General features: G+C 44.0%; 1 protein-coding gene across 3 annotated transcripts in view; it reads right to left on the reverse strand.

Moving 5' to 3' along the window:
• LOC132826328 (collagen alpha-1(XVII) chain-like) overlaps positions 1–23,047 on the reverse strand; it is an 85,508-nt gene that overhangs the window by 3,982 nt on the left and 58,479 nt on the right. For all 3 annotated transcript variants that reach the window (XM_060842170.1, XM_060842171.1, XM_060842169.1), the window contains exons 44-57: positions 21,895–21,987; positions 21,167–21,283; positions 20,536–20,640; positions 15,391–15,534; positions 13,189–13,281; positions 12,532–12,660; positions 12,059–12,193; positions 10,791–10,895; positions 7,272–7,385; positions 6,813–6,872; positions 4,557–4,691; positions 2,577–2,699; positions 1,346–1,399; positions 479–667 (exon numbers count right to left, since the gene is read on the reverse strand). In XM_060842170.1, the coding sequence (XP_060698153.1) occupies positions 479–667; positions 1,346–1,399; positions 2,577–2,699; positions 4,557–4,691; positions 6,813–6,872; positions 7,272–7,385; positions 10,791–10,895; positions 12,059–12,193; positions 12,532–12,660; positions 13,189–13,281; positions 15,391–15,534; positions 20,536–20,640; positions 21,167–21,283; positions 21,895–21,987 (1,596 nt within the window). The remainder of the gene's footprint in view (positions 1–478; positions 668–1,345; positions 1,400–2,576; positions 2,700–4,556; positions 4,692–6,812; positions 6,873–7,271; positions 7,386–10,790; positions 10,896–12,058; positions 12,194–12,531; positions 12,661–13,188; positions 13,282–15,390; positions 15,535–20,535; positions 20,641–21,166; positions 21,284–21,894; positions 21,988–23,047) is intronic.

The raw sequence follows: 23,047 nt of genomic DNA on the forward strand, positions 1-23,047 counted from the left end.
GTGCTCCTTCTCCAGAGACACCCGGGCTCTAACGTAACCTCGGAAGATGGTAGGCAGTCGACCCTAACGACCCCCTCCATGGCCCGCTGCCTTTATTACAGTTTTATAACTAAGACGCAACTGCGCACAAAAAAAATCTATAAATCACACCATTTGTCTAAAGTTCTGATGATTTTGTACTGCTCACAGCAATGTCCCAGAAATAGCTATTTAATTCCTGAAGGAGTATCGTCAGCCAAAATCATGTGCGAACATGTGACCATCCAGAGTCAAACAGACCCTCCAATTCCTTTTACTCAGGATAGACAACAATGAATACAACAGGTCGGCAGTTGTCATAGATGACTCTGATGAACAACCTAGTGTTAGCGGTGGACTGTACAAGTGGGTAACCTATCATGGACGGCTCACAGAGGAGAGATACAGCACACTTTGAAGGAGAATGAGCCGTGAGAGTGAAGTAGAATAAGGCTCCCACCTTTTAGCATTTCCTCTAACTCTGCATCGCTCCTGTAGGTCCCGTCATGCCAAACTCCTCCTGAGGAATGTGAAGAACTAGAGGCAGATGATTGACTGGAAGAGCTGTGTGACGTTTCAGACACACGATGAGTTCCAGATCCATCTGACTGGTTGGAGAAGCTAGATGACGAATGGTGTGATCGACTGGCTGCAATTAAATAGGAGATATTTAATCATCCTGATCAGCGACATAAGTAATGACTCAGTATATGTCCCACAATAAAGCAAGCTTGGGGCAGGATCTGTGAATCTGGTATAGAGAGCTGCAAACAAATAAATTAGTAATTACAGTCTCTCTGGGTTACAATGCAAGTGATTATAGTCCCTGAAGAATGCCCAAGGAGTTTGAATTAGAGGAGTGCAGCTGTCTCAAGGGTTGTGAAGCTGGAGGGGGATTACAGAGAAAGTAAGGCGCAAGGCCAAGGAGGGATTGGAAAACAGGATAGGAATTTTTGAAATCAAGGCATTGTTTGACTGGGAACTAATGTGAGCACAGGGTGATAAGGGAATGAGAATTTCTGTGAGATAATACAAAGGCAGAAGAGTTTTGAATGATCCCAAGTTTAAAGATTGAAGAATGTGGGAGATTGGTCATGAGTATTTCACAAAATTCAAATCTTGGTGTAACAAAGGCATAAGTAATGAACAACCGATCCAATATTACTCCACCAACACCGATGACTGAAAATTGAAATTGCTCCTTGGAGACAGTCAGATAAAGGGAGAGTGAAGCGGCGATAGTATGCAGGTGGCTGTGAGTGCAGATCAAATTAACTGCATTCACAGCATCTACCATTTAAAACAATGAATACTTAATGTGACTGACCTCCTCCTGTCCGTCTTGCACCACTTCCTGATGCTGCTGAATGTGCACCAAAACCTAGAGACAGAGAGGAAAAGTGGATTTTTAAAAAAAGGAAACACTTGAATTCAGATAGAGCCTTTCACATCCCAAGAGGTGACACTTGGCACGGAGTGAGAGTGACTCTCAGCAAATGATCACATCTTTCATAGTTTTCAGCAGAAAGAATCAGGTGATTAGTCTTGCAGCACCCTCCCCCTTAACAAATCCATGCAATGAGAGGACTGTCCTCTGAGGAAAGATTGGACAGACTGGGCTTTAGACAGTTTAGAAGAGTAAAAGGTGACTTGATTGAATGAATATACAAGATCCCGAGGGGTTTGACAGAGTGCCTGTGGAGAGGACAGGAATGAGGGAGTTGTCTTATGAGGAAGGTCAGATAGGCTAGGATTGTGTCCACTCAAGTTTTGAAAAGTAAGTGGTGACTTGATTGCAACATTTAAGATCCTGCAGGGTCTAGATGGGGTGAATGTGGAAAGGATGCTTCTTTTATGGGAGAATTTAGAACCAAGGGTCATGATTTTAAAATTAATTAAAATAGAGATGAGGCGAATTCTTTCCTCTCATAGGGTCATGCGTATTTGGAACTCTCTGCATGAAAAGATGATGGAAGCAGAGTCATTGAATAGTTTGAAGGTAGATGCATAGAGATTAAGGAAGGAGTTGAAAGGTTATCGGGATATGTGAGAATCCAGATTTGGGGTTACCTTCAGATCAGTCACAATCTTATTCAATGACAGAGTAGGCTCAAGGGACCAAAGGGTTGAGTCTTGCTCTTTGTTCTTATGTATGTAAATGTTGTTACATTAAGTTTATTCTATTTGCAGTTTAATTATTTAATTGGGGAACTTGCAAGTGGGATACTTCAACTAAAGTTAGACGTTAGAGATACTGACCAACAAAGGTTAGGTTACAGCACTAAAAAGGGCTAAGCAAGTGATCTGCCCCACTAGCTCTGTAATAGCAATTCACTTTGTCCCATCTACACTATTTTCCAAAAGCCAAAGCAGAACTATTTTGTTAGTGGCCCCACGACAGTGCGGCACTCCCTCAGTGCTGATCCCACAACAGTGCGGCATTCTCTCCGTGCTGACTCTCTGATAGTGCAGCACTGCCCCCATCACCAGGGAATCTCCTGAGTGCTGCAGAGACTCCACCACTGCTGTTATTCCTTAACAAATCACAATGCTGTCACCTCTCAGGTATTCTTCATATGCTGTCCTGTTCCCATTGAAGAATTTCTCCCAATTGTCTTCGAGAACGCCAGATGTCCCAGATTCTCTTGAGCCAGGTGACCTGTACACAGTCCAGCCATTTTCTACAGAAGGACAATGATGGAATTGGTTACAAGGATGGCTTGCAAAACTGTTCACTGGATAATACAAGGTGGTGGAAAGCTGATCAGTCCCTTTAACTGTTCTTCAGTGAAGGAGGAGAAAGTGTGTTCTTCAATGAACACAACTTCAAGCCATTGAGATCTTTATTTTTTTTACTTCAGATAATGATCCAATACCTTCTGAAAGCCATGTAATTCTCAATTTATGACATGCTCTTGCAACCATTGCCCCTTGACGTTCAATGGCACTAACATTGCTGAATCCCCAATTAAATGTCAAGAAACAATGGTTAGATTCTCTGTAGTTGCTGATGGTTATTATTTGACACTTGTGTGGTGAGAATGTTACTTGTCACTTATCAGCCCGAGCCTGAATATTGCACAGGTCTTGCTGCATCTGAATCTGGACTGTTTCAGCATCCGAAGATCATAGTGCAGTCATCAGCGAACACCCCATCTCTGACCTGACAATGAAGGAAGAGTCACTGATAAAGCAGCTGAAGATACTTGAGCCTTTTTATTATCCAGAGGAACTCCTGCAGGGATGACCTGGAGTTCAGATGACTGACCTCCAACAACCGCAACCATCTACCCATTTGCCTAGTATGGCTTCAGCCAGTGGAAGAGTTTTCCACCTGATTCCCATTGACTCTGGTTTCGTTAGGGCTCTTTGATGCCACAGTCAGTCAAATATGGCCTTGTTGTCAAGGGTAACACCTCACCTCTGGAGTTCAGCTTTTTTGTCTATGCTGCAACAAAAGCTGCAGGAACTGGCTGGCCCTACAGGAACCCAAACTGAGCATCAATGAGCAAGACATTTCTGAACATATGCATTTGAAAGCACTGTTGATGACTCCTTCCATAATTTGCTGATGGTCAAGAGCAGACTGATAGAATTTGGCTGGGTTGAATTTATCCTTTTTGTGTGTACAGGACATGTCTGGGCAATCTTCCATGTTGCTAGGTAGATGCCAGTGTTGTAGCTGCACTAGGCTTGACTAGGGACTTGACGAGTTCTGGAACACAAATTTTCAGTGTTACTGCAGAATAACACTATCATAGACATAAAGCTCTTGCAGTATCCAGTGCCTTCAGCTGTTTCTTGATATCATAAAGTGAATTGAATTTGCTGAAGACTGGTACGTGTAATGCTAATGACATCAGGAGTAGACCAAGCTGGATTATCCACTCAGCTGGTCTGTCTGAAGGTGGATGCTGATACTTTAACTTTGTCTTTTGCACTAAAGTGCTGGAATCCCCATTACTGAGGATGGGGATATTTATCTACCCTCTGCTGGCTGATTAACTGTCCACCACCATTCTTGGCCACACTGCAGAACTTTGATCTGGTCTGTTGATTGTGGGTCATTTAGTTATGCGAATCATTTGGCGCTGAAGCTATTTGGCACATACGTAGACTTGTTTTGTAACTTCACCTAGTTAGCATCCAGTTTTTTTGGTACGCCTAGTGCTGTTCCTGGCATGCCATCCTGTGCTCTTCATTTTGAATCAGGGTTGCTCCCCTGGCTTAATGGAATAAACTAGGCCATAAAGTTAAAGATTGTATGGAGTATAATTCTGCTGCCACTGATGGGCCATAGCACCTCATGAATACCCGGTCTTGAATCACTAGATCTGTTGGAAGTCTATTCCAATTACCTTGGTGATAATGCCACTTAATTTGATAGAGATTATTCTCAATGTAAAGAATGGAACTTTGTCTGCACAACAACTGTGTGGTACACACTCTTAACGGATATTGTCATGGTCAATTGCATCAGCAACAGGCATGTCCCCATACAATGCCAGAATAGATTCTGTAAAATTTCTACTTCTCACCTCGGAGGTATTTCTCATAAGCTGTCCTGTTCCCATTGAATGCATTCTCCCAGTCAAACACAAAACGGCCAGACGCTCCAGGTACCCCTGATGGTTGGGATGAACTATGTGACGTGTGCACACTCCACGTGTTACCTAAAAGGAAGACAATAATGAAAGGCTCTTTACTGGATGATATCGTATTGTTGTAGTATTGATGACGGTCTGCTTTATAAGAAAGATACAGGTGATAGCTTATTTCTGTCAAAGTTTGTCCTGGGTTACGGCAGCATCCTGAGACACAGGGATGGAAATGTATGATCAAGCATTATGGCCCAAAATTTTCTATAAGTTAATAAATCAAAATGTTCCCCATTAGTTAGGCTTACAATTATATGTCTAGGTTTTCACAAATGTTGCCTGACAAGTTGCTGAAAATGATAGCCTATACGGCAATGAGAACACCAGGGCACCATTTTCTAAATCACTAACAGGATGTGGGTGTCATTGGCTGGGCCAGAATTTATTGTCTGTCCCTAGTTGCCCTTGAGAAATGTGATGGTGAGCTGCCTTCTTGAACTGCTGAAGACTATTTGTGTAGGCCATTTTCATCAGCAATCACTCATTCATGAGTATGATTGTCCACCTAGGAAATTCATTTCACAGATCAAACAATGCCATTAGTGAGGGATTTCCAGAATTTTGTCCCAGTGACACTGAAAGAAAGGTGATGTATTTTGAATATAAACTAAAGAATGGATGCTGGGGATCTGAAACCAAACAGAAATTCCTTGTGAAACTCAGCAGGTCTGGCAGCATCTTTTGGTAGAAAGCAGAGTTAAATGTTTCAAGTCCAGTGATTCTTCATCAGATCTATCTTGAAGTCAGGATGGCAGGTGGTTTGGAGGAGAACTTGCAGATGGTGGTGTCATGTATCTATTGCTGTTGTCCGTCTAGGTGGTATCATCATGGGTTTGGAAGATACTGCCTAAAGGAGCCTTGAATATTGTAAATGGTAAACACTGCTGCCACTGGTGGGAGTGAACATTTGTAATGTGGTGCCATTCAAGTGGGTTACTTTGTGCTGGATGGTATCAAGCATTTTGAGTGCTGTTGGCATTGTACTCATCCAGCCAAGTGGAGAGTATTCCATTCACATTCCTGACTTGTGCCTTGTAGATGATGGACAGGTTGTGCAGAAAGAAGGGTTACTGCAGGATTCCTAGCCTCTGATCTGCATTTGTACTTTAATGCTAGTCCATTTTGTTTTATGTCAATGGTAGCTCTCAGGATGTTGACAATAAGAGATTTAGTGATGTTAGTGCCATTGAAAGTCAAGGGGTGATGATTTGATTCTTCCTTGTTGGAAATGGTCATGCCTTGCACTTGTTTTGGACAAAAGTTATTTGTCATTTATTCAGCCCAAGTTAGGACCTGAGGAAAACAGAGCAAACAGTTTGTTGCTTGAATCAAGAAGATTAAAGGATTGGGAAAAAATAGCAGAAGGACCAATATGAAGGGTGAATTAGATGGAATTGAGGGATATGGGATCAAGATGTTGAGAATACATTTATATTTAAGAAAGATGTGAAAAAATTGGAAGATGTGGAATAGTTTGGATATTTTCTAGATTGAAAAGATTTGCCATGTGGTTTTTATCAAGCGGTGAAGTCAGCAGCTTAGTGTGTGCTATTTACAGAAAACCTGTGACTTTGGAGCTGAGCTTTCAAGTAGATAAGAGTGGGTTTATGGCCCTTAGTTACTGGAAACCTTGATTTTGAAAAGACTATGAGGGTCTCTATGCTAATTGCTTCCCAGCAACACTTTCAGACTTAGGTTTTACAAGGTATTCAAAAACACTAGGATTGGAACCTTATCAGGTCCCCAAAAGACTCTGTTGAGAAAGAGAGAGACTAGCAGCTTCTGGAGTATCTTAACATTGACTATTTAAGTCTGTTAAACAAAAACTGAGAAGTTGAACTGTGGCCACTTCCAAATACTTGGATCCAAGTTAATTACAATCAGTGCTGTACATCTTCCAACAGTGTCAGCAATTCAGTGGGCTGTGATTAAGGGATATGGGGAAGAATTGGGACTGAGAGATTTGGGGAGAATTGGGTCAGAAACAGAGATTTTGCACTGACTTTGGTTGGATCTTTAACCAGTGTTCTCTTCTGCTCCATGAAACTACCTAAAAGATTGATGTGTCAGTTCCAAAAAAGTTGTCTCACATGTCTCTATAGATTGCTTGCTGTGTCCAACAATTTAAACACTCACCTCCTTCACCCTGGACATTCCCTTGTCCTCCATTCACCGACCCCAGATCAACTCCATAATCTTAAACAAAAGAAATGAACAATTTGAATCATGTTTTCCAAGGACAGTGAAATCACCTTCAAATTCAGGAACTGAGGAATGTGAATATGAAGAACACTCAAACTCAGAGAGAGGAGATAAAATTCAGAGTCTTTAACCACAGATTTAGAGAATTCCAGATCCATCACCAACTCCCAATGCATCCCTTCTCATCCTCTCTCTCCCATTCTATCTCTGCTTGCATCCAAGCTCCCTTAACAACCCCATCTTCCTCCATTTGCATATGTTTCTTATTCTCAAACTCTTCCATTTCCACTGCTCACATTATTGCTCTCTTTCACACCTGTCATCTCCCTTACAGACACACACTCAGTCTGTGGGACACACACATTCTCTACCAATGCAAATTCATGGTCTTACCTCTCAGGTACTCCTCCAGTTCGGTCTTATTTCTGTCTGTTCCATCTTGCCAGAATACTCTGTGACGACCAGAACCCCCAATGATGATGGTGCGAGTATCAATCAGCCCATTATCTGAAACAGCAAGAACTAGGTCAGGGTTTGGAGTAAAGCTGCGCTCACTGTGAACGTATTCACAGTGAAAATCAGATACCATCTCCTGATCTCAACAGCAAAGCGGGGTTCATTTAAGTTCATTCATAGATAAACATTATGGATTATGTAAAGCTGTGTGCAAAATGTTGTCAAGTTCCACTGAAAATATCTTGCTTCAAAATATTTGAAAGTTGATTCTCAAACAAGTCAAGGTGAGGCTGAAATTCTCCATCAATCAAAGGGATTCCCATTCTCTATCAGTTTGTGATTATCACATACTAATCCTTTCATGTACAAATTGATAGTAACTGGCATCTCATTGGAAACTTGGATTTCATTTCTGAATTGCCTGTGGTTTTTCTTACTGTGGATTTCTTGTTGATTGGTTCTGGAGAATGCGGTGGGATAGTGGTAAAGTCACTGGACTCCTTTTCGAAAGCTCCAGGTTAGTGTTCTGGAGACATAAGTGGAATGGCTTTTAAGATTTGAAAGCAGTAAAAATCTAGAATGAATACTGAATATATAACCAATTGTTGAAAAAAATGCATCTGATTCACTAATATCCTTTAGGGAAGGAAATCTGTCATCCTTTCCTGATAAGCCCTTCATCAGGAATGAGGCTTGTTTGTAGGCTGGGAGGCTGAGAGATAAATGGGAGGGGGTGGTGGGTTTGAGGGGAAGATAGCTGAGAATGCGATAGGTAGATGAAGGTGAGGGAGAAGGTGATAGGTCAGAGAGGAGGGTGGAGCGGATAGATGGAAAAGGTGATGGACAGGTCAGGAGGGCAGTGCTGAGTTGGAGGCTTGGGACTGGGATAATGTGGGGGAAGGGGAAATGAGGAAACTGTTGAAATTCACCTTGATCCCGCTGTGCTCCCAAGGCGAAATATGAGGCGTTCATTCCAGAGATGTTCTCTGAAACAATCCGCAAGTAGGCATCTTGTCTCCCCGATGTAGAGGAGACCATATCGGGTGCAACAGATACAGTAGAAGACAATGGTGGAGGTACAGGTAAATTTCTGTTGGATGTGGAAGGATCCTTCGGGACCTTGGATGGAGGTGAAGGGAGTGATGTGGGCGCAGATTTTGCACTTGCAGTAGTGGCAGGGGAAGGTGCCAGGAGTGGGGTGTGGGCTGGTGGGGTTCGTGGACCTGATGCAGGAGTCACAGAGGGAATGGTCTCTCTGGAATGCTGATAGGGGTGTGGAGGGAAATATACCTACGGTGGTGGGGTCCGTTTGTAGGTGGCAGAAGGGCAGAGGACGATACGATGTATACGAAGGTTGGTGGGGTGGTAAGCGACAACTCTACAACCACACGGGATCAATGTGGATTTCAACAGTTTCCTCATTTCTCTTCCCACCACATTATCCCAGTCCCAAGCCTCCAACGCGGCACCGCCCTCCTGACCTGTCCATCACCTTTCCCATCCATCCGCTCCACCCTCCTCTCCGACCTATCACCTTCACCCCCACCTTCATCTACTTATCACATTCTCAGCTATCTTCTCCCCCCAATCCCACCACCCCCTCCCATTTATCCTTCAGCACCCCCCCCACCGCCAACAAACAAATCTCATTCCTGATGAAGGTCTTATGCCCAAAACGTCGACTCTCCTGCTCCTCGGATGCTGCCTGACCTACTGTGCTTTTCCAGCACCACACTCTCGACCCTTCAGGATTGTGTATGTTTCAATTAAATCGCCACCAACATTTCTAAATTCCAGAAGATATGACTAACCTGTCTAGCCTTGATTCATAAGTTAATTCACTCTTTCCATGAATGAATGAAAAATATGTCTGGACTGATTATACAACATAGGAATTTGGAGCAAGACTGGACTTTTCCCATCCCATAACCTGTTCCACAATTCAGTACAATCATGGCCGATCTGACTTTGGCCTCAACTCTACGTTCCTACCTAACCCCAAAAACCTTTTGACTTCCACGTTACTCAATCATCTATCCACTCTGCCTTAAAAAATGTTCAATGATGCCATTTCCACAGCTCCTTGAAAGGTGTGCTCCAAAGATCCCAACCTTGTGTCTTCTTCACAAATTACTTTTTTATCTATTTTTCTATCATCAGGAAATTTAGCAACTAATCGTTCGGTCCTTTCATCCAAGTCAGCTGAGAGAAAAGAATCCTCTTCATTTCTGTCTTAAATGGGAAACCCCTAATTACTAAATTAAATGTACTTTCAGAACCTATCCTATCAAGTCCCCTTTGGCTTATTTGTCTCAGTAAATCACCACTCATTTGCTGAAGAAAAAAATGGAAAGAGGCCCTGTCTGTCCAACCTTTCTTCATAAGGCATTGCCCTCATCCCAGCTATCAGTCAAGTGAACCTGCCCTAAACTGCCTCAAATACATTTACATTCTTTCTTAAATAGGGGAACTAAAACTGTACAGTGTTTGAGATGCGATCTCACCAATGTCCTGTACAACTGTAGCAAAACATTCTAATCCTTATGACATTTTCCTTTGGAATAAACAACATAAGTTGGCCTTTTTAATCATTCGCTGCAGCAATGTATTAACGTTTTATGATTCATGTACCAGCACACCCAGATCTGTTTGTACCTCAGAGTACTTCGGTCTCTCTCTAGTTAAATAACATGCTGCTTTTCTATTCTTCCTGGCAAAGTGAACCAGTTTACTAAATTTCCCACATTCTACCTGGCATTTTATTTCTCACCCATCTATCCAATTCTTCTCCCTTTGCAGGCTCCAATGTCTTACTTGCAGCTGGCTTTTCATACTATATTTGTATCGTCAGCAAAGTTAGCAAATTCAATCCCTTTAAGCAAGCCATTGATACAAACTGTAAATAACTGAAGCCCTAACATGAATAGCGTGATCACTCAACATATCCTGGTCACTGAAAAATGACCCATTTATACCTACTCTGCTTTCTATTTGCTAACCAATCCTCGATCCATGTAGTACCTTACCCTCTTATAACGACAAAACAAGCTCTTGTTTTGCTACATGCCTTTGATGTAACTCCTTGCCAAATGCATCTTGGTAAAAGCAATATTACACATTGCTTTTTACTTCCTCAAAGAACACTAATAAAATTGTCAAACATGATTTCCCTTTCCCAAAACTGTGCTGTCACTGACAAGTTGCATTACGATTTTCTAAATGCTCTCCTATGACCTCCTGAATAATAAATCCTCATACTTTTGATATGACAGGTTACAAGTTAACTGGCCAAGTGTTTGCTTCTTATGCCTTGCTGAATTGTAAAGCTTCTGGTCATCATTTAATGACAATTACAAAATAAAATACTTGGACAATTTAAGAACATGTTCAGAATCAATTTAGCGTCAGGCAGATATTGCTGGTAAATACCGCAATCTGACTCAGTTAATGACCTACCTTTCATATACTGAGCAAGGCGTGGAGCTACTTCAGAATATACAATGTGTCCGGGGGGTCCGGGGGGTCCTGCTGGTCCAGTAATGTATGGTCTCATTCTATCACCTGGAGAGCAGAGGGACTAAGTTAATAACTACCTAGAGAGAAGTACAGTCATCCAACCCAGTGTCCCAACCCAGAGAGATCCCACCGTAGTTCCATCTAATCCTACTGAGTGCAGCATAAACAGTCAGGACCAAACACTCAAGAGTTCCTGATGGATTTCTTGATATACCAAACCTGTATCACACTGCATATAAAGGGTGTGTTTTTCACTGACGATTTAATAGAGTATTACCTTCACCACATGGATCAAGAGGCAGCTCACCACTGCCTTCTTCAGGACAATTAGGAATGGACAATAAGTACCTGCCAACCAGGAAGGCCCACATCTTGTGAATGAATAAAATCAGTGTTTCCTTTGTTTTGAACTTTGAAATGTGTAATAATTCAGGAAGCCTGACTGGAAGGGAATATCGTTTATTGTTGAACGCCAAAACAGAGCCACTATTCATGGTGTACATAAGCAAGTCCTAGCCCAGAATGGGGCAGTTCTACGCTCAACAAGCTCCAGAAGGAGATTAATTAGCAATTCCTAATGGGCCTTAAAGGGGTTATCACAAAGTGTAAAGGACGCATGATAGTAACATTTGTGAATTTACCACAAATCCACAAAGGGATTAAATTAGAACGATAATATAGAATGTGCTCTAACACAGAGACATCCTTAGAACAAACAGCATAAGTAACAGAGAATGTGAGATTCTCAATGTCTATTATAAACTGAAAGTCACTATAGTCCCAGAGGATGTTCTCTCATTAGAAAGAGAGAGACAATCATGGTGAGATTAACCTGAGAATCAGCACATCTCAGACAAAGGACAAGGTTGAGAAGACAGGATCTTCATGGTAATCACAACCACTCCAAGATTTGAACTCACACATTCAGCATCACTGAGTCATAAATCAGTTATGAACTAACAGAGCTAAACAACCTCTGGTTATTGAAGTCAGAACAGATTCAACTCCAATTCCTCGGAACATGCTCATCACTGGCACAGGATTGGCCTTTAGCCCCAGTTACATTGCATTCCCATTGGATTTCACAGGCACAATATCAGATCTAACCAGATGGGAATCCTCAGTGTCTTGAGGCTCAGCAAGTACAAGGTATGAATATTCAAAACTAAACTGAAGTCTTGATCAGTGGAATTGAGGTTACCACTTACTTGAGAAATATTCAATAATCTCACTCTTCATTTGCTGCCGATCTTCAGGATATAAACCTCCTCCAGTTCCTGGTGATCCTGGAGGCCCTGGTGGTCCTGGGGGTCCTTGAGGGCCTGCGATGCTATAACCCGAGTCTGGAGATTCACAAAAAGGCATTGCAGTTAGTGGAGAAGATACTGGACTCTCACAAATGTAATGGAGGAATGAGAATTCTCAGAGCCACTGGTTAAATCTGAAGGCTGAAGATTTTACAGCACTGCCCACAATTAATCTATTTTGCACGGATTCAGGAATATCCCAGTGTTACTTCAGCAGTGGCAGGCCTCTGTACTCCCCAGTTGTAAGAGATCCCTTATGGGACCTCACCTGCACGTCTGGGGACTGCAAACTGGTAGGGACAGTCAAACCTGGAAGACAAAGCTCAACCACAATTCAAGAAAACATTTTTTAAAAAGATAACAAAAGAAATTACTTTGAATATAGGAAACGACATCTTCAATGCGGAAGTTTCCACCCCCAAGCCCAGGGGGTCCAGCTGGTCCTGGCAGACCCCGTGGTCCAGGAGGTCCCGGCTGTCCAAGGATCCGCCTAAAGGGAGAGGCTAAAGGAAATAAAATCACAGATTGTTCAAAATAAATGGAAAACTCAACATAGAACAACAGTTACAAAAACTGTGAACTGTTTCTACATAGAGAGTATCCGAGGTGTCAGGATGAGCAGCTTATCATCGAGTCAGAATGAGAGTGGAAGGTCCTGGGTTTCAAGCTGGAATAGGATTTGTAGGACTGGGGTTCAGGAAGAACTGGAATTCGGTGAGGATAGGGAATGGGGTTTGGGGTTACTGGGATTCGGAGGTGACTGGGATTCAAGGTGGAGGATTGGAATTCAGAGGGGGGTGGGATTCAAGGGACTGGGTTTTTGGGGCTCTGGAATTTGGGAGACTTGGATTTGGGAGACATATTCTGGGGGTTTGAGATTCAGGGAATTAATGTCTGGGAGGGATTGGGGTATGGCAGCTGAGGACTAATGGGCTTCAAGAAGGTGGGGTAGGAGTTGGATGGAATGGGGTAGTGGTGGTGTTGAATTTTGAAATATATGTTTAATTCCAGTATTGAATGGTGATACTTACTCTGTAGAAGAGCCATCAGCTCAGTGCTAGACACAGTGCCTGGTGATCCAGGAGGACCAGGTGGTCCTTGGACCCCAAAACTCATTCCTGAACCTGGTGGGGAGACAGGAACATAAACAAACAGTCATTACATCCCTGCTGCACTCAGTACTGATTTACAAAGTCACAGTTTGGTACAGTGTTGGCCATCTCCACATTATCAATAAAACTGGCTCAGGACATGAATCAAATCAAGTCTTGCTCTTCTGAGCCAGTGAAAATTCATTTCCCCATCACTGACCAGTGACAATCATCACTCACTGGTGACCAATTGATTAGTGACAACTCACCAATCTCCGTCCCAATTCCATTTGCCCACCTTTGTACCTGATCCGACAACCCCTTCAGTCAAAGGCTACTAACTACTGTCAGTTCCAACATTTTCAATTGACCCTCAGCCTCAATGTCTTTTTGGGGAGAGAGAGTTCTAGATGTCCATTGCCTCTGTGTGAGGAGATTCTTCCTGACATCACCCTTGAACAATCTGGCTCAGAGTTTTAGGATTCTGTCCTGTGTTCTGTCTACCCGGAGTCCTGAGGTCATGTTGCAGTTGTATAAGACTCTGGTGAGGCCTCATCTGGAGTATTGTGTGCAGTTTTGGTCGCCATACTATAGGAAGGATGTGGAAGCTTTAGAACGAGTGCAGAGGAGGTTTACCAGGATGTTGCCTGGAATGGTAGGAAAATCTTATGAGGAAAGGCTGAGGCACTTGGGGCTGTTCTCATTGGAGAAGAGAAGGTTTAGGGGAGATCTGATAGAAGTGTATAAGATGATTAGGGGTTTAGATAGGGTAGATACTAAGAACCTTTTACCGCTAATGGAGTCAGGTGTTACTAGGGGACATAGCTTTAAATTAAGGGGTGGTAGGTATAGGACAGATGTTAGGGGTAGATTCTTCACACAGCGGGTTGTGAGTTCATGGAATGCCCTGCCCGTATCAGTGGTGAACTCTCCTTCTTTATGGTCATTTAAGCGGGCATTGGATAGGCATTTGGAAGTTATTGGGCTAGTATAGGTTAGGTAGGATTCGGTCGGCGCAACATCGAGGGCCGAAGGGCCTGTACTGCGCTGTATCCTTCTATGTTCTATGTTCTATGTACCCACAAAAGTACACAGAATCGACAGAGAATAACTATCAAAGCTTTTAAATCACCTCAAATACTCCTAGTAAATCATTCCTTAATCTTCTACACACAAGGGAATACAGCCTAGACCATAAGACATAGGAACAGGATTAGGCTGTTCGCTCACCACGTCTGCTCCACCATTCAAACTTTATCCAACCCCTCCTTCATGTCTTTGTAGTTAGCCTTGACTCAGTTGTAATACTGTTACATCTGAATCCAGCTTCTCCCTCTCAAACTATAGGGTGATTCTCTCATTGTGGGCACTCTTCCTGAAAGTTTCCTTCACCTTAAGCTCCTTAGTCAAGTCTGCTTCATTACACAATTTATATTACACAGTCTATCTAACCTGCCCTCATAATTAAATCCTTTCAGCTCCAGGACCATTCTGCTGAATCTATGCTGCTCCCCCTCCAAGGCCAATAACCTCCTTCTGCAATACAGTGCCCAGGACTGAAATCTGTGACTTGGACAGAGTTCTGACCAGAGCTCTGTAAAGCTAGACTATCTTGGGGGTGGTACAGTGGCACAGTGGTTAGCACTGCTGCCTCACAGCACCAGACACCCGGGTTCAATTCCTGCCTCAGGCAACTGTCTGCGTTTACACATTCTCCCGTCTCTGTTTGGGTTTCCTCCCACAGTCCAAAGATGTGCAGGTTAGATGAATTGGCCACGCTAAGTTGCCTGTAGTGTTAGGTGAAGAGATAAATGTAGGAGAATGGGTCTGGGTGGGTTGTTCTTCGGCGGGTCGGTGTGGACTTGTTGAACTGAAGGGCCTGTTTCCACACTGTAAGTAATCTAATCCAATGTCCTCCCCTTTTATGTTCCAGTCCTTGTCAGATACAGGCCAACATTCCATCAGTCATATTGACTCGATGTACCTATCAACCACCTTTCAGTCATTTGTGCACTTGGATATCCAAATCCTTAGCACCTTTCACAGATTTAAGTCTCTTGCTATTTACAAAATATTCCCGTATGTATTTCCCAGATCTGAAGTCGATGACTTCTCAGTTTCCCATGTTTTCCAGGCACTTACTCCTCATATAATCTTGAACACGGGTAGCAATGTCTTGGTAATTGAGCCGAACATTGGTTGTTCCTTCTGATGCTGAATAACCTGGGCGTCCAGGGGGTCCTGGAGGTCCTGGTGGACCCATCAAATATCGCCGAACATTCTCATCTGCAGAGAGCATTGGAATAATCAGCTGCATAGTCAATACATTATAACTATCAGGAAAGACTAGGGCTTATATCTTGAGACATGATACAACCATAATGATGAAAGTATTTTTTTTAAATTGTTGTATGGGATGTGGGTGTTTGCTCTTGCACTAACTGCTTTGCTTAGCTTTTCAGAGGGCAGGTAAGAGTTGACTACATTGCTGTGGATTGAAGTCACAATAAGGCCAGACCAGATAAGGACAGACGGTTTCCTTCCCTAAAGAATATTAGTAAATCAGATGGGTTTTTATGACAATAGTTACATGATAGATTTTAATTGCGGATTTTAATTGATTTAAAATTTCACCAGCTCCCATGCTGGGATTTGGACTCAGGCCCCCAAGTACCTATCCAAGGTCAAATAAAGAGAAACTCAGCAAGTCTAGCAAAATGTTTGGAGAGAGATCCAGAGTTAATATTTCAAATCCAATATGAGTCTTCTACAGAACACACATCTTACACTGGGCCTCTGGATTGCCAGTTCAGTCCAGTGACGTTACCACAATGGCACCACCTCCCCTGGTTTAATAGGGTAAATGGAGAGAATCTCTTTGTACTTGGGGGAGGGAAAACTAAAACTTAGGGACTATCAATATAAAACAAATCTCAAATAAATTCAGCAAAAATGTCTTTACTCAGAAAGTGATGAGAATGAGGAACTTGCTCCATGGTGATGATGGCAAGCGGGAAGACACTCCATACCAGCACAGGATGTAGTGATTGTAATGACGTCAGCCACGTGGACCTCATGGAATATGAGTTCCCTGATTAGGGCTGTTAGTCTGGTCCAATCAGTAACTCCTGGCTGACAGATAAAAACAGAAGTGTCCGTCCAGACACGCCTTGGCGTGCCCATTTGCCACCGGGCGGTGGGGATCCCCACTGGAGGGCTCTCTACATGGGAGTCCTCCCCCTTTCTCTCAGGGATCTGGGGTGGAGGGTGCTGCACGCAGCGCTCCCTTGCAACCACAGATTCACAGACTCTCAGCCCAACTGCTTGTTCTGTGGCACTGTGGAGTCCGTGGAGCATGTGTATATTGGGTGTGGGCGTTTGCACTCCCTTTTTGATTTTCTGAAAAACCTTCTCCTCTGCTTTTGGTTGCACTTCAGTCCCACGCTCCTGATCTTCGGGCACCCAGTGCGGAGGAGGGAGGGCAGGTCTGAAGACCTCCTCGTGGGTCTGCTCCTGGGCCTGGCCAAACTGGCCATAAACAGGTCCAGGCAGCGGGCCGTGGAGGGGGTCGTTAGGGCCGACTGCCTGCCCCTCTTCCGCGGTTACGTTAGGGCCCGGGTGTCCTTGGAGAAGGAGCACGCGGTGTCCACCAACACCCTGGAGTTGTTCAGGGAGAGGTGGGCGCCGCAGGGAGTGGAGTGCATCATTTCCCCCTCCAACTCTATTTTGATTTAGTCCCTGCCCTCCCCTTCACTGTTTTGATCACACAGCATTGCCCTTTGATGTGAAGGGCACTGCTCGTCACAGGCCACTCGGGTGTTTTCCTACTTTTCCTGGTGGTGGATATTGAATAAAGATTTGTGCACTTTATGTCTCTCACTGTGTCTCACAGCTGCACACACACACCATGGGTGCTGGGGTTAAAAATAATAAGCACTACTGCAGTTAGGCGGTAGTGTAAAAAAAAAGAAAAAAGAAAATATAAACAGGGGATGGAATCCGTGGACCATGTGTATATTGGGTGTGGGTGCTTGCAAAAAAAAACAGAAGTGTCCGTCCAGACACGCCTTGGCGTGCCCATTTGCCACCGGGCGGTGGGGATCCCCACTGGAGGGCTCTCTACGTGGGAGTCCTCCCCCTTTCTCTCAGGGATCTGGGGTGGAGGGTGCTGCACGCAGCGCTCCCTTGCAACCACAGATTCACAGACTCTCAGCCCAACTGCTTGTTCTGTGGCACTGTGGAGTCCGTGGAGCATGTGTATATTGGGTGTGGGCGTTTGCACTCCCTTTTTGATTTTCTGAAAAACCTCCTCCTTTGCTTTTGGTTGCACTTCAGTCCCACGCTCCTGATCTTCGGGCACCCGGTACGGAGGAGGGAGGGCAGGTCTGAAGACCTCCTCGTGGGTCTGCTCCTGGGCCTGGCCAAACTGGCCATAAACAGGTCCAGGCAGCGAGCTGCGGAGGGGGTCGTTAGGGCCGACTGCCTGCCCCTCTTCTGCAGTTACGTTAGGGCCCGAGTGTCCTTGGAGAAGGAGCACGCGATGTCCACCAATACCCTGGAGTTGTTCAGGGAGAGGTGGGCGCCGCAGGGAGTGGAGTGCATCATTTCCCCTTCCAACTCTATTTTGATTTAGTCCCTGCCCTCCCCTTCACTGTTTGATCACACAGCATTGCCCTTTGATGTGAAGGGCACTGCCTGTCACTGGGCACTCGGGTGTTTTCCTATCCTCCTGGTGGTGGAAATTGAATAAAGATTCATGCACTTTGTGTCTGTCACTGTGTCTCACACCTACACATACACACACACACACCATGGGAGCTGGGGAAAAATAAGCACTATCGCAGTTAGGCGGTAGTGTGGGGGTTAATTAAGAAAAATAAAGAAAAAACATTAAAAAAAAGAAAAAAAAAGAACAGAAGTGTCAGGCATGCTGTTCAGTCTGAGAGCTGGCTCTGAGGGAGCTGGATCAGTGTCAAGGACTCTCCACATGTCAATAAAGCATGACTTGCTGATGGGATACTGGCTTTCATGGAGTTATTTCACAAGCCAATTAGATTGAATGGCCTATTTCTGCAGATTCTGGGTAATTTGATGGAGAAAATTGATCTGTAGTTAAATACAGAGAATGTGCCCTGTCTGGGGCTCATTAATCCCTGGCATTCTATAGGTGCCCACAGCTGAACAACTGACAATCTGCTAATAACCCCCAACCATCTGCCCATTTGGTAGATGTAAAGAAGAAATTATTAAGGTCAATAAATCCTCAGGTCTTGATGGGATCTCTCCCAGAATAATGAGGCAGGCAAGAGAACAAATCCTTGAGCATTGACAGACATCTTTGTATCATCTTTGACCACAGGTGAGGTCCCAGAGGACTGGAGAATAGCAAATGTTGTTCCCTTGTTTAAGAAGGATAGTAGGAATAATCCAAGAAATTATAAGCCTGTGAGCTCATGTCAGTGGTAGGGAAATTCTTGGAAAAGATTCTCAGGGGGAAGATTTGGAAGCAAATGGACTTATTAGTGATAGACAGCATAATTTTGTGTGGGGGACATCATGCCTCACTAACTTGATCAATGTTTTGGGAAGGTAAATAATTGATGAGGAAAAGCAGTTGATGTTGTCTACTTGGACTTCAGTAAAGCCTTTGACAAGGCCCCTCATGGCAAACTGATACAAAAAGTGGAGTGACATGGTATTAGGGGTGAGCTGGCAAGATGGACCAGTACTGGCTTAGTCACAGGAGACAGATGGTAGCATTGGAAGGATGCTTTTCAGCATGGAGGGTTGTGACTAGTGGTGTTCCACAGGGATCAGTGCTGGGACCTCTGCTGTTGGTGATCAACATAAATGATTCAGCCGGACTAATTAGTAAGTTTGAGGACAATATAAAGATTGGTGGAGTTGCAGATCATGTTGGGGATTGTCAGAGGATACAGCAGGATATAGATCCATTGGAGGCATGGGAGACAAATGTCAGATGGAGTTTAATTCAGACAAATGTGATATGATGCATTTTGGAAGATCAAGTGGAAATTATACAGTGAGTGGCAGAATCTTTAGGAGTATTGATATGCAGAGGGATCTGGGTGTGCAGCTCCACAGATCACTAAAGGTGGCAGCACAGGCAAATAAGGTAGTAAAAAAGGCCTATCGCTTGCTTGCCTTCATTGGAAGGAGCATTGAGTATCAGGAGAGACAAGTTATGCTGCAGCTTTATGGAACATTAGTTAGACCACACTTGGAATGTTGAGTACAGTTCTGGTCACCACACTACCAAAAGGATGTGGAAGCTTTGGACAGGGTGTGGAAAAGGTTTACCAGGATGTGGCCTGGTATGGGGGATTTTAGCTATGAGGAAAGGTTGGAGAGACTGGATTTATTTTCACTGGAACGCCGGAGATTGAGGGGTGGCCTGACAAAAGTTTATAAAATTGTGATTGGCATGGATAGTGTGGAAACTAAGGGGCTTTTTCCCAGGGTGGAGGGGTCAATTACTAGGAGACACAGATAGAGTGCACGTGTGTGTGTGTGTGTGTGTGTGTGCGCGCCTGGAACACGCTGCCAGAGGTGGTGAAAGCAGACACAGTAGCAGCATTCAAGAAGCACCTGAACAAATACATGAATAGGAAGGGAATAGAGGGATATAAGTGAGGACAGTTTTAGTATGGTAGGGCAAAATGTGTCAGCATGGGCTTGGAGGCCGAAGGGACTGTTCCTGTGCTGTATTGTTCTTTGTTCTTTAAATAAGCTCACAAAAGAAATTGAGCAAATGGTCCTCAGGATGGGGAGATTTGATGTTAAATTTGATGAGCATAACATCCTTCCCACCGGACGAGAAACAGCAGCTGACATCCTGGTAGAAGAGTATTTCATGGCAGGGGGATGGCCATGGGAATTTGGTCATTAACCTTTTGCTGAGCTGTCATTGTCAACCCAGGGAAAGACCATTCCCATTCCAATCCACAGCTGGTGAGGAGGTGCTGTGTTCATCAAAGAATACAGGAGCTTGAAGAGGCCATTCAGCCTCCCAACCTCCATTCATTTATACTGTGCTTGATCTGCATATTTATCAGCTCTGTCATTTAAATGTAATTACTGACAATTTGTCAGTCTCTATTTCCCCACCCATCTCCTGAACATCTAAGTGAGACAATCTCCTGCTCATCTTTCTGGATACTGGCAACAGAAACATTTGATGTTAACACAAGCAGTGGGAAAAGACTATGAGAACTGTACAGACCTTCAAACCATACCTGCGCACTTAGTTACTGAGTTGATGCTTACCCTGGAGCATGACACTGAGATCCCCGGATAGCGAAATAGTTCCTGGGGTACCAGGAACTCCTGGGGGTCCTGGAGGCCCAGGTCGGCCTGACCCAGCCGCCCAACCTGAGGAAAACAGAGATTGGCAAAGAATGAGTGACATGAGGGAGACCTGATGTGTAACCTTATCCTGGCTCCAGGGACATGCACCTCAGGAAGGTGAGCATCAATATTCTGAGTCCAAGGTGCTGTTGTGGGTCCAATTAGAGAACAGTTTTTGCTGATGCATGAGAGAGTGTGTGGCCTCATCACACTACCCACCAATTCCAATGGAAGTTGCACTGAGTCTCTTACAATCTGAAGGATTCAACTGGCTAAAACCGGTTGAGAATGAGCAGTTTCAACTCACTGATCAAACCATCACAGAAATGCCATTCCTAGTAACAACACAGTTTCAATGTGTATTCATGCACAATCACAGTCAGCTTACAGACATGCTTATACTCAGTGCACACACAGATACATTCACAATCTTGTGTATAGACACACACATAATGCATGCATACACTACCAAAACACACTCAATGTAAACACACACACAGTATATAAAGACAGTTGCGAATTGAAAGAGCATTCAGAGATTGAGAATTACTTCTGGTATAATCGGTGATGTAAGCCTCCAGCTCTGCCCGACTCATCCCATCCCCTCGTGGGCCAGGGGCTCCGGGAGGTCCTTGGGGACCCCGAAGATATCGCTGGATATCCTCATCTGTAAAAAACAAAGACCAATGAGTAGCAATAACACTCCATGCATATTGGCCCTATCCCCAAAATGGCACCTCGTACACCATCCACACTCCCCACACCATCTCCTGCTATTTTGTTGCTATCAAACATCCCCAGGGTAGACACAGCCTTGGATACATGCAGAATAAAGCTCCCTCTGCACTGTCCACATCAAATACTTCTAGGACATGTGCAGTATGAGGTAATTACAGAGTAAAACTCATCTAAATTATCCCCTTCAAACACTCCTTAGCAGGTACATTATGAGATTAATTACAGAATAAAGCTCCCTTTAGCTGTTACAGTTCTGTGCTGGAGTCAAAGCATGACTATGGTACAGAAGGAAGCCACTCAACCCATCAAACCAACAGCAGCTCTCTGCAGAGGAATTCAGCCACGGTCACTCATCAACACCACAAATTCTAAGCTGATCATTTTACAGATTAAAATTTATAGTATGTGTGTGGGGTTGCACAGGCCTTCAACCTCAGATCCCAGTCTCGTTCCCACCACCAATGTCACATCCATCATCCTATCATCAGCTGGGGTGAGTGTAAGCCCTCACAACTCTCTCCCAGCTCACACTGTACTTACTCTGAAGGTAGAGATTCAGATCAGCAGTCGACATAGTTCCTGGAGGGCCAGGAGGTCCTGGAGGTCCTCTTGCACCGAAACCCACACCTGAACCTGAAAAAAATACATTTGTCTGAAAACGGCCCATGTGACCAGTCTTACCCCCAACATGATCCCATCCCTCCAGATCTATTTCCTGGATAGCACGAGATATTATTTAACTGCTCTTATGGTTGGAAATGGTCTTCCAGAACTTAAACAGATTTCCAACAAATAAAAATAAAAGGAAGGTACAAGAAAGTTCACAAGAATCACCAGGATCACTGAGGCCATAATGTTTCATTGAACTGATGTCAAAGATTTATCTGAAGCCATATCTACTTTATTGTCAATGGAGTGTTTTGGAAAATAGAAAGTGTTGGTCTTTTATTGGATGACAACTAAAGAAAGGATGTATTGGCACTAGAGGGAGTGTAGAGGAGGTTCACTAGGTTGATTCCAGAGTTGAGGGGGTTGGCTTATGAGGAGAGACTGAGTAGAACGGGATTATATTCATTGGAATTCAGAAGAATGAGGGGGGTATCTTATAGAAACATACAAAATTATGAAGGGAATACTTCAGATAGATGTAAAGAGGATGTTTCCATGGGCAAGTGAAACTAGGACAAGAGGGCATAGCATCAAATTAGGGGGAGCAGATTTAGGACTGAATTGAGAAGGAACTTTTTCATGCAGAGGGTTGCGAATCTATGAAATTCCCTGCCCAGGGAAGTAGTCAATGCTACTTCAGTAAATGTTTTTAAGGCTAAGATAGTGTTTTTTTTAACCACAAAGGAATTAAGGGTTATGGTGAGCAGACAGTAAGTGGAGCTGAGGCGATGAAAAGATCAGCCATGATCTTATTAAATGGCGGAGCAGGCTCAAAGGACCAGATGGCCTACTCCTGCTCCTAGTTCATATGTTTTTGTAGCCTGGGCGCAGGGGACACTCATGGTCTGGGGACACACATGCATTCGCTCCTGGGCTAGAAAGTCACTCCCAGGCCGGGGACAGTTCCATGGGCACTGAGCAATGTTAGGGAACAATTGGTTCTGGTTACTCTTCTGGTGTAGCAGATTTTGAATTACAGTTGGCTATTGCCCAAGGAGTGGCATTACAACCTTGACCAATCTGC

Source organism: Hemiscyllium ocellatum, chromosome 22 (assembly GCF_020745735.1).
Source record: "Hemiscyllium ocellatum isolate sHemOce1 chromosome 22, sHemOce1.pat.X.cur, whole genome shotgun sequence".
Classification (NCBI taxonomy): domain Eukaryota; kingdom Metazoa; phylum Chordata; class Chondrichthyes; order Orectolobiformes; family Hemiscylliidae; genus Hemiscyllium; species Hemiscyllium ocellatum.